Source organism: Simochromis diagramma, unplaced genomic scaffold (assembly GCF_900408965.1).
Source record: "Simochromis diagramma unplaced genomic scaffold, fSimDia1.1 OVJJ01000612.1, whole genome shotgun sequence".
In the NCBI taxonomy this organism is placed as follows: Eukaryota; Metazoa; Chordata; class Actinopteri; order Cichliformes; family Cichlidae; genus Simochromis; species Simochromis diagramma.
The window spans coordinates 244,407-256,712 of record NW_024387419.1 but is presented as its reverse complement, the minus strand read 5'-3'; the positions used below and the strand labels follow the sequence as shown (position 1 = coordinate 256,712).

The 12,306-nt window shown below is 43.3% G+C and overlaps 1 protein-coding gene across 1 annotated transcript; it reads right to left on the bottom strand.

Annotated features, from left to right (window-relative positions):
- Positions 1 to 9,768: 9,768 nt before the first annotated feature.
- LOC120721935 (trace amine-associated receptor 13c-like) lies at positions 9,769 to 11,216 on the bottom strand. The gene is made up of 2 exons (XM_040012587.1): positions 10,704 to 11,216; positions 9,769 to 10,589 (listed from the first exon to the last, which is right to left on the bottom strand). Exons 1-2 carry the CDS (start codon positions 10,880 to 10,882, stop codon positions 9,776 to 9,778), a joined length of 993 nt encoding a protein of 330 aa, XP_039868521.1. The 5' UTR covers positions 10,883 to 11,216; the 3' UTR covers positions 9,769 to 9,775.
- Positions 11,217 to 12,306: the final 1,090 nt, after the last annotated feature.

The window sequence follows — 12,306 nt, the reverse complement described above, 5'->3', positions numbered from 1 at the left end:
ACAATTAACAGTTTTTCCATACATATCACCATTCTTTCAGCTCAGTTTTGTAGCATCATTCACACAATACTTTCATCAGCATTTTGCACACTTCCCTGAACCTCCTTAAAAGATAATCGTCTCACACACACACACACACACCACACCCTTTTCTCTCAAAACAATGTGCACCTTTAATCATTCATCCAAATAACAATTTTACACTTCATTTATACATTCACACATTTATAAAGACACCGACTGCCAAGATAAATAATTTTCCTTTCCAAATCACAACTTCACATCATCTTCCTTTAGTACTAGTCATCCTACCATTTTGACTTAATTTAAAAGCCTCTAAGCCCAGGTTTGCCCACCTTGCTGGTCAATACACCCTTCTCTGTCCGGGACAAAGGGGCCAGATTTCTAAGTCCTATGTTAATTTAAAAGCGCTCCCCGCAGCTTGACCAATAACTCCACTTAACTAGCGTCCAGTATTTAACTGCGGCCTGAAGCTTTACTTAAAGTTTTACCGGTCAATCCACGTTGAAGTGGTCACGCCTGAAGCCCCGCTTCTTCAACCAAACAGCGCACTAAAGTGGTCCCTGACCACTGACAATTAACCAAGGTCCCAAGTCTTGGCAGTGTGGTCAACTGAGATACCGGAGCGAAGGGGGAGGTTCTCACCTCTGAACTTGTGTGCACTCCTGGGGGTCACACCCCCATCCTAGATTAATTTAAATGACTTTAAAAACATCACTGGGGACTCTAACACCCAGTTTACTGATGTCCAGGCCCAGCCTTCTGACCAAAAGGGACTCCTACCCTGAAACCAATGTCCAATTACCTACTCTCTAATCTCTTTTCACTTGGCTGAAAAGATTACACTCAACACATCAACTTTAAACTTCACTTTATCATTAACAACAATAAGCTTTTATCAAATATTCCCAGACTTTACTTTACTTCACTCAAAATTACCATGGACATGTCACCCGAAATCTACTTAACAGATTTTATAATTGACTTTAATTTCGCCAATACTGAGCCAATTTGACGGTGACGATCATCAACTCGGTGAACAGATCATTTAGATTTCATCCAATATGCACAATTTTGCTTTTACTTTGAACAGGCTTCTGCCTACCTTTAAATCTTTTTAGACCGGTCTGTTGTCCGCCTCATATCAGATTGTACCTTAAGCTCCGAATTAGTCCTCTCAGCCGCAAAAGAATCTGGGTCACTGGCACCAATTATTAAATTCAGTTCTTTGCATTCTTTTGGTGGCAAAGAAAAACATGGCTCAAAGTGGTCTAACTCAAAAAATGATCTTTAATTTTACATTTCCAAAAAAGGAGACTGAGCACACACAGGTCTGAAGCAGCAGCAGCCTGCCTGATGTACATATATACTTCCTCTAGACGTCACGCACACTTTAAGTTTCGATCCAACACTTAGTTTCACTTTCTTTCTGCACCTCATATGCTCTGCAAAAGCATGCAGTTTCCTGTCAGTACGTTTTGGCTCAGACTCTAGTCAGAGCTGGCCCTTTTAGACTATATTAAAAACAAGTAACAATATGCACTAAATAAGCACTAAAAATATATATATATCGTGACAGCGTGAGGGAGGGAGAAAAAGGAAAGTGAAAAGTACAGGTGCTACCGAGCAGAAACGGGAGATGGAAGCATGTAAATATAAAAATAACCACTGCAGCCAAAAAGAGTGCCTGACGAGCCCAGTAAGCTATTAAGACTCGACTTTACACTGTGTTCGTGTTTTCCTGCGAAACAAAAAAGTTCTGCTGGAGCAGCCTTTCAAAGCCTCTTTCTGTCTCTCGCTTGCAACGTAGACAGTAAAGCTAGTTCCCGGCTACGAGCCCGACACGGAACCCAAAGTAATAGCCAGAGGTCTCCTTACCACGGTTCGGAGCCGCGGACCTGGCCGAGGTAAGAAGAGAGTGCAAACATGTTGAGGCCTGTGTTAGTTCAGTGAGAGATTTATTTGGAAAGAAAACAATTCTCACTTGCAGTCGAAAACTAATGTGTACACTTATGCCTGCATTTTTATTTTGTTAAATACAAAACAAAATTGTAGCAAAAGTGCTTCCACGTGTCTGGCCAGAAAGAGCTGTTTATTTGGTAGTTCAATGAAACTACTATACTATACTGTACTATACTGCTGAGTGACTGTTTTCTGCTTGTCAAATACATTTCATTGCAATGTTGTTGTTTTTTTGTTTTGTTTTTTTTGTTTTTTTTTTAACCAAGATGGCGCCGCGTATGGATGCCCTGGTGCTTCAGTGCGTTACTTTTGTTTTGTTTTTGTGCATTTCTTCTGTGTCTGGGCACTCCTCTGGATACTCTTACACCAGAGAAGAGCTCCTTAACTACAGGACCACAACGCCTGTGGATTTATTTCCAATATTTGTCGCATCTGCGGCAGATTTACTGCAGACTCTGACCAGGAAAGCGAGACGCCGAAAGAGAGGAAAGCGAGCCGGCGCACTCGTGCGTTTGAGGAGACGCGGACTGCGAACGGCTCTTCCTGGGATCTTCCTTTCTAATGTACGCTCACTCGGTAATAAGGTCGACGAACTTGCCCTGATGAGAAGCATGAACAGAGACCTTGCCTCCTCCTGTGTCTTATGTTTTACGGAGACGTGGCTCTGTGAGGACATCCCAGACAGCGCGCTAAAGCTGGAGGGCTTCCATCTGCTGCGCGCGGACCGGCAGGCCGCTCTATCCGGTAAGTCCAAAGGTGGAGGGGTCTGCTTCTACATCAATAGTGGCTGGTGCACAGATGTGACAGTGATTGCTCAGCACTGCTCTCCCTCTCTGGAATACCTTTTTATTCACTGCAAGCCGTTTTATTCTCCGCGGGAGTTTGCTTCATTCATCCTGGCCGCTGTTTACATCCCGCCAGACGCGGATGCGCAGGCAGCTCAGGGCGCACTCGCGGAGCAGATTCTCCACATGGAGCGGACATACCCGGACTCTCTCATCATTGCTCTTGGGGACTTTAACAAAGCCAATCTGAGCCATGAGCTTCCCAAATACAAGCAGTATATTAAATGCCCGACCAGAGAGGAGAGGACATTAGACCACTGTTACAGCACGATCAGCGGGGCCTATCGCGCGGTGCCGCGCGCTTCACTCGGACTTTCTGACCACGCCATGATCCACCTAATCCCCGTGTACAGACAGAGGCTGAAGCTCTCCAAACCTGTCGTGAGGACAAAAAAACTGTGGAGCAACGAGGCTGTGGAGGAGCTTCGCACGTGTTTGGAGACCACAGACTGGGACACAATGAAGGCTGCTTCTAACAGCTTGGACGAGTTTACGGACACTGTCACCTCCTATATCCACTTCTGTGAGGACAGCATTGTGCCATCACGCACCAGGGTGAGTTATAACAATGACAAACCCTGGTTTACTCCTAAACTCAAAAAGCTGTGGCTGGAAAAGAGAAAGGCGTTCAGAAGCGGAGACAGGGACTGCTACAGAGAGGCCAAGTACAGGTTCACTAAAGAAGCGGACATTGCTAAACATCAGCACTCTGAGAAGATGCAGCAGCAGATCTCAGAGAATGACTCGGCCTCTGTGTGGAAAGGTTTTAGGAATATCACCAACTACAAGCCTAAAACCCCCCACTCCACTGACGACTTGCTCTTAGCCAACACCCTAAACGACTTCTACTGCCATTTTGACGAGCCATCAGGCAGCCTTCACACCTCCAACGGCCCCAACAATAGAGACACTTTGGACACTCATTCCCCCACCTCTCCCCCCTCCATAGAGCCATCACCACCTTCAAACCGTTCACCTACAACACCCCCCTCCTCACCCCACACAAAAGAGGATTTCACACCACCTCCTCCCACCACAACTCTTCATATTCATGAAGCAGATGTGAGGAAGCAGTTTAAGAACCTGAATGCTCGGAAAGCTCCCGGCCCAGACGGCGTGTCTCCTGCCACCCTCAGACACTGTGCAAACGAGCTGGCCCCAGTGTTTTCTGGCATTTTCAACTCTTCACTGCAGGCATGTCATGTGCCTGCCTGCTTCAAGTCCTCTACCATAATCCCTGTCCCCAAGAAACCTAGGATCACTGGACTAAATGACTACAGACCCGTGGCTCTGACATCTGTGGTCATGAAGTCATTTGAGCGCCTAGTTCTCTCCCATCTCAAGACCCTCACGGCCCCCCTCCTGGATCCCCTACAGTTTGCATATAGAGCCAACAGGTCTGTAGACGACGCCATCAACATGGCCCTACACTTCATCCTTCAGCATCTGGACTCCCCAGGAACCTACGCCAGGATCCTGTTTGTGGACTTCAGCTCTGCCTTCAACACCATCCTTCCAGACCATCTCCGAGGCAAGCTTTCCCAGATGAATGTGCCTGATCCCATCTGCCGGTGGATCACTGACTTCCTGACGGACAGGAAGCAGCATGTGAGGCTGGGAAAGAATGTCTCGGACTCCCGGACCATCAGCACCGGCTCCCCTCAGGGCTGTGTTCTTTCTCCTCTGCTCTTCTCCCTGTACACCAACTGCTGCACCTCCACCCACCAGTCTGTCAAGCTAATCAAGTTTGCAGATGACACCACCGTTATTGGGCTCATCTCGGACGGGGATGAGTCTGCCTACAGGAGGGAGGTTGAACGTCTGGTGTCCTGGTGCAGCCACAACAACCTGGTGCTGAATGCCCAGAAGACAGTGGAGATTATTGTGGACTTCAGGAAGCACACAGCCCCACTCCCCCCCATCATCCTGACTGACACCCCCATCACCTCTGTGGACTCATTCCGCTTCCTGGGTACCACCATCACCCAGGACCTGAAGTGGGAGCCCACCATCACCTCCGTCATCAAGAAAGCCCAGCAGAGGATGTACTTCCTGAGGCAGCTGAAGAAATTCAACCTGCCAACACGGACGATGATGCAGTTCTACACTGCAATCATCGAGTCCATCCTCACCTCCTCCATCACCGTGTGGTACGCTGGAGCCACTATCAGGGACAAACAGAGACTGCAGCGTGTTGTGCGCTCTGCTGAGAAGGTGATTGGCTGCAGACTCCCATCTCTGCAGGACCTGTACACCTCCAGGACATTGCGGCGTGCAGCTCGGATCTCAGCTGACCCTTCTCACCCTGGACACAGTCTGTTTGACCTGCTCCCCTCAGGCAGGAGGCTCCGGTCCATTCGCACCAGAACCTCTCGCCATAAGAACAGTTTCTTCCCCTCTGCTGTTGGACACATGAACAATAACCATATGACTGTCCCCGCCACTATCACATGACCCTACGCTGTGTCACTGCATCATTCCATGTTTGGCACTGATCACCACCTGCACTAATGTATATATCTTTCTACGTAGCACTCTTAATTCTTATTCCCATGTATATATCTCATGTATATCTCATGCACATATCTTTCTACGTAGCACTTTTAATTCTTATTCTTATTTTTATATCTTTATGACACTATGTTTGCACTGAAGCACCGCAGCAATTTCCTAATGTTGTAAACCTGCTCAACATTTGGCAATAAACCCCTTTCTGATTCTGATTCTGATTCTGACCCTGCGCTAACTTGCGTATGACAAATGAAACTGAAACTGAAAGGCTTCAGATAGTTAAGAGTGAGAAAAAAATTGCGTTCATGTTTGCAATTTTGTCTTGTTACACAATATTTGGAATTAAATAAAATAAAAAAAACCCACTACGTTTTAAGAAATATTAGTGGGTGTTTTCGTTTTTGTTTTTTTGTACTACTTGGACACTAAAGTGGCCCTCCAATGAGATGACGGTGCCAGAAGTGGCCCGCGGCTCATTTGAGTTTGAGACCCCTTGTATACTGTGTAGACTACTGTACTGATAGTAAAGCTCTTGAATCTTGAATCTTGAATCTTATAAGCATCAGGGTTTCTGGAGCTCTGGCATTAGGCTTTTCACTCTGCCTCACATTTTGACTCCAAACCCACTCTGACATCACTGACTGTGAGGTGGGGGCAATAAATCTAGCTTTGGCTGTCAAGCCTATAGTGTTATTTTACCCTAAAAAACTTTTTTTGCTATTTGACATTGTTCTCAAGCTCTCATTATGTCAAGCTTATCTGAGAAGCTTATCTAGTTTTAGCTATCGTCTTTTTATCTTGGTTCTAAAATGTAGTTTGTGGTTCTTTGTAAAGCTGTTCTGTTTTTTTATTCTTTGTATATTGTTGTTATTTTAGTTTTTATTTATTTCCCTTTCCATTTCTGCTGACAGTGTCAGCCAGGTCATGACTATGAACCCTGTGTGAAGCAGTTGTTTCTCCCGCTGTATAATACACAAATGGTACATTAAGGACAATAACGACCTGGCGAAATTCTATTTTAATTAGACCCTAAATAGAACTTTTTTTTTCTCATGCCAAAAGCACCGCTTGATCTCTGATATTCCAAAATAATCCCCCTGTAGTCATTTTTTACTGTTAATGCCATTGTTTTAGTTTTAGCCTTTATCTAAGCTGAAGTCTTTCAATGTCTTGAGGACCATCAAAATGTATATGAATGTGGTTGGTGTGATGGAAAATTAGTCTTTCCAGTCACCTAACCTCTGTCAATTATTGGTATGTAATTTGAACTCTCTTGTACAAAAAATGTATTTGCAAAGATGGGAAAACAACTGACTCTAAGTTGTGTTGATGGCCATAGCACAGTTCATGATCAGGCTGGTGCTCACATGATGTTGAGAATTTAACTCCCAACTGCTGAACAGACAAAGATTGTATCCACACAAAGGGTATAAAGGAACTGCTATGATTGTGCTTTTTGCTGAAACCCTACTTGGTTCAAGTATGTGGATGACACCTGGGTGAAAATCAAATCTGGACGTATCAAGGGATGAACCAACACATCATGTTCACCAGAGAGGATAAGAAAAATTACAGGTTAGGCTTCTTAGACTGTGAGACTTTCATCAGTAATGGGGGACAGTTAAAAGTCAATGTGTACCCTAAATCAATACATACGGATCAGTTTTTAAGGTTTGACTCTCAGAGCAAACACCATCACCAGACATACAGTGGCCAGCAGAAGAACGTCATATCATGGAGGCCCTGAGTAAATGTGGTTATCCCAGTGAGACATTTGTCAAAGCTGGGAAGGCACCTAAAGAAAGCTCCAGGCGATCCAGGCGAGAAGGACAACTGCTGTCTAAGTGAAAACCCTTAGTGATCCTTTATGTGTCAGGATTATCGAAACAGTTGAGACACATTATCTCTAAACACCGCTTCTCTGTGGCTTTTAAACCTCAACACAAGCTGTGCCAAAAAGTGGTGCACCCCAAGCTTCGAATCCCCTGACACGAACAGAGTAATACAGTGTACGCTGTTAAGAGCCAAGAGGATCGCCATGATTTATACATTGTGGAAACCAAACAACCGCTGCCTAAGTGGATTGTACAACAGGAGAGATAGACAGTGGACACTCTTTCAACGATGAGGATGTACACATCCTGAACAGGAAGAAAGTGGGGAGTCAAGGAGGCCATATACATGAAAAAGGAAAAGACCTTCTTTGAATTGAGGTGGACAGATCTTGTAATGCTGTGATTGCAACCATTCCCCAACTCTCTGAGAATAGTACTCATGGCCATTGTCACTGATCAGTGATGAATGATCAATATCATTGTCTTTGATCTGTGGTTGTTGGGGCGACCGTGGCTCAGGGGGTTGGGAAGCGTATCTGTAACCGGAAGGTCGCCGGTTCGATCCCCGGGCTCTCTGTCCTGGTCATTGTGTCCTTGGGCAAGACACTTCACCCTACCGCCTACTGGTGTTAGCCAGAGGGGCCGATGGCGCGATATGGCAGCCTCGCTTCTGTCAGTCTGCCCCAGGGCAGCTGTGGCTACAACTGTAGCTTGCCTCCACCAGTGTGTGAATGCGAGAGTGACTGAATAGTGGCATTGTAAAGCGCTTTGGGTGCCTTGAAAAGCGCTATATAAATCCAATCCATTATTATTATTATTATTAATGGTCATAACAATTACCATATTAATGATGAAGAAACTGACCTCGCAGCTCGTTTTTTGCCAGTGGTGCTAGATTCAGTTATTATGCAAAATGTACTTTTTATAAGATTGGGGAAACGTGCAGTCAGCTGAGACTGAAGAAGTCATTTGGATGAGTGACGAAATGTTTCTCTCACTGAAAATACTACGTCCAGACGAACAGAATCAACATTTTGGGATTTTCTTACCTGGATGATTGAGCATGCATTAATACATTATTACACAATGTAATAAAATTGTTGTGTTACGCTTCTCAAAGTTTTAGCTATAAAACATCTTGTTTAATTTGCATTTCTTTATACCTTATTTTGCTGGAATAGGCTGCCAGTCTGTCTATGATGACATCATACGCACTGTGTGAAGGAGTTGTTGTTATAGGAGTATAATTATACAAATATTGGTGTCGGGACAACAAACACCTAACAAAACTATGACCACTAAGCCCTAAACAGTCTTTTCAATGGCAAAAATGTATTTTTAAAACACAGCTATTGTTACATTTCTTACATTACATTTTATTATTGTTGTATATAGACAATTATATAAAATGAGTAATAAAAGCTTAAGCCTGCTTATACATCTGTCTTTTTTTCATTACTTGTCATTTCCAGTTAATGTTAACATAATTTTGGAAAACCTTTAAATTTGGATAGAAAGTTATTTTTGTGGTATGACCTATTTCTGTAGGCCCCTTTAAAAATAAAATACATGGTAATATGGTACTTATGAAACCAGTATAACAGTGGTAAATGATAATAGCAACAGACAGAGAGACAATACTAAAATTAACATTTGTCCCGATTCGTGATTGAGGTGAGAGACAAATGACCACAAGTCCAAGTGCGTCAAAACAATGATTTTATGTGGAGGAAATACACCATCACAATCCTCAGCATGAATCCCCCAAAGAAAGCTTACTCAGAATGTTTTATGTATTATTACGCCCCTTCATGCGTCAAAGCAGATACATAACATGCATAAATTACAATAACCACAACCTTTGACACATTCAAAAAGAGCATTTTCTCCGTCTTGACGCCAGGCGCTTCCTGTTGATCTTCTTACTCTCGCTTATCTCTGGAACATCAGAACCACATCCTACAAAAAACTGTCACTTATGCAGGCACAAAATGCAGTTACAAGCAAAATATGAGTCTATATACTATGTGTGTGTGTGTGTGCAGGCAAACTGTGTGTGTCTCGCACTGAGGTCGAGACACCTCAGTGCACTCTGTCTCACGTCTCACCTCGCCAACTAAAGCTTATAACCTCTTACCAGACAGAAGGCCAACTCCTCTGTAACTGAAACTATATGTGTAATATATTGAATAAATGTTTTAATCAAATGCCACTACTCAAAGCTTAATGAAAAGGATATAAACGAATAAAAAGGATATGAATGAATAAACATGATATTAAAATGATATAATCCCCACACATTCTTTAATCACACTGAGCCAAAAGCTGGATAAAGTCTATGTAAAAAGTATTAGGAAATCAGACCTTTAAAAAAGTACTTCATGAAATTTTACTGGCAATTTCCTTTTCGGAAGTGGCATATAATATAAATAATCAAATAAAAATAAGAAATAATAAAATAAATTGCCGCAACACTATCATACTTTAATGACATTTTCTATATTTCCTCATTTGTGACAAGGTCAAAATTTTCATTTTCAGATTTCTGAATTTATCGATTTATTGATTTCAATTCTTAGTAGAGTGGATTTCCTTATCTTTTTAAAACATGTTTGCTTCACTAGTGTCATGCTTAAAAATCTGCAGAGTGATAATAAGTTTAACAGCATTTCTAAACCAAGAGTAAAAAAGGGCATACATCAGTGGGTTTAGACACGAGTTAAAGTAAAACACAATGATCAGAAAAAATGTAGATGAGTCATTGATCACATTTACTTCAATAAGAGAGTAACAGTAAAATGGAAGGTAACATGCGAGAAATACAACTACAAGAACTCCCAGAGTCCTGGCTGCTTTCAGTTCAGATTTGTTTGCTTGATTGCTTGAACGCTGAAGTGCGACAGCTGTAACATGAGAGCGCATGGCACGAGCTTGAGACACAGCCACCACAAACACTCTCATATAAAGAACTATGATAGCAGATACTGGAAAAATAAAAGATAACACAAGATCAATAAACCCTGCAATATCATTAATGACAAACACACACTCTCCATAACAGGAATTATACCTGGCCGGCTTAATTAGAACATCCTTTGTATAAAGACTGCCGTAGAAGGTTGAACAAAACCAACACAAACAAACACAGAGTTTGACTCTTGCCACGGTAATTCTGGTGGGGTAATGAAGAGGGTGACAAATAGCTACATAGCGGTCAACTGAAATGAGAACTATGTTCCAAGTTGAAGCACAGAAAAGACTGGTTGTCAGGTAAGTATAAACAGAACACATAAGATCACCAAGTACCCAGCAGGCCGTGTTTCTAATTATTTCTAGTGGCAGCATAAGGAGACCAGTGAGAAAGTCTGAGACAGCCAGAGAAAGGAGGAGGATGTTAGTGGGTGTGTGAAGCTGCCTAAGGAGAGAGAAAAAAGAATATATTACACATTAAAAATGTAAAAATGTCTTCACTAATTCCATTAGTTTTTAAGACTTAAACTACAATTTCAGCTGAGAAGTTAATTTCTGCCTGAAGTAAGAGACTGAGATGATGACGAGAAGGTTTAGAGCAGCAGTGAGCAGAGAGATGCAGCACAGCACAGTGTTCAGGAGCACAGCTTTGGACCAGTGAAATGTTGGCTTCCTGCAGGAGCTGTTGAGGAGTTGTGGAAAACAAAGCTCGGCTTCTTTCTGCATCTCCAAAATCATACAGCTGCAGCTCCTGCAGCTCTCTGATCAGAGCTTCTTGTCACATAGGGGATTTATCTCGCCACACCTCCACACCCCCTTCACCTCTCCTTCTTCTCTTCCCTACCAACAGAACCTCATACACAATCAAAAGATGGTGGTTCTGTTTTATTGTGTCCTCCAGCAACGCACTGATCACTTTCAGTCGCCAAGAACTGAATGACAGTGGCCTCAGCCTGAACGCACACTTTACAGCATCCCACCCGAGACTGCAAGATGATCAAGCACTCTGTGGGTTATTTTTGGGCACAGGAAGCAATGCAGATGATAAAAGAAACACTGCAAAATCTCCAGTGTTAAATTGACACTAGAAAGAGTCTATATGTGTCCACTCTTTTGAGTGTTAAATTAACACTTTTGACAGTGTTAGATTTCTAACAGTAACCTAGTCAGTATTAAAGATTAACAATGACTAACATTAGCAGTGTTGTTTTTCTAACACTGAAATGTTACCAGCATTTTTAGTTATTTTCCAGTGATAGAAAATCAGCACTACTCAGTGTTAGTCATTGTTAATCTTTAACACTGACTAGGTTACTGTTAGAAATCTAACACTGTCAAAAGTGTTAATTTAAACACTCAAAAGAGTGGACACATATAGACTCTTTCTAGTGTCAATTTAACACTGGAGATTTTGCAGTGTGGGCTGCAACCAACTCTCTCTTATCCATGTGCATATGCTGACCATCAACATAAACCTGACCAGCAACAGGCTTTAAAGAAGCTTTACTGAAGCCTTTGACAAAGCAAGGGCAGCTGTCGAGCAGGACCACTATGACAGTGTGATTGAGGTTCAGGGCTTTAGCAGCAAGGACCTGTTTAGTGAGGAGTTGTAATACTGTAGTGGCAAAGATGAACAGCTGGAGGCAAGAGACGAGGCAGGATGCTATGGTGTGGAGTCCAGAGCAGTTGTTGGGGGAGGATGAAGTGTGAAATCAGGTTCATTCGCCTGGGATTCTTGAAGGCTACTGATCTAATCCACCCATTCACAGCCTCACTGTGGTCCAGATACATGTCAGTAAGAATCTCATGGAAATAAAGAATTATTTCTCAAAGAGCTTAAACTCCTCTCCCAGGCTGACATCGTTATGTGGTCGTGGGGCGATCGTGGCTCAAGAGTTGGGAGTTCGCCTTGTAATCGGAAGGTTGCTGGTTCGAGCCCCGGCTTGGACAGTCTTGGTTGTTGTGTCCTACTTCACCTGTTGCCTACTGGTGGTGGTCAGAGGGCCCGGTGGCGCCAGTGTCCGGCAGCCTCGCCTCTGTCAGTGCGCCCCAGGGTGGCTGTGGCTACAATGTAGCTTGCCCTCACCAGTGTGTGAATGGGTGGATGACTGGATATGTAAAGCGCTTTGGGGTCCGTAGGGACTAGTAAAGCGCTATATAAA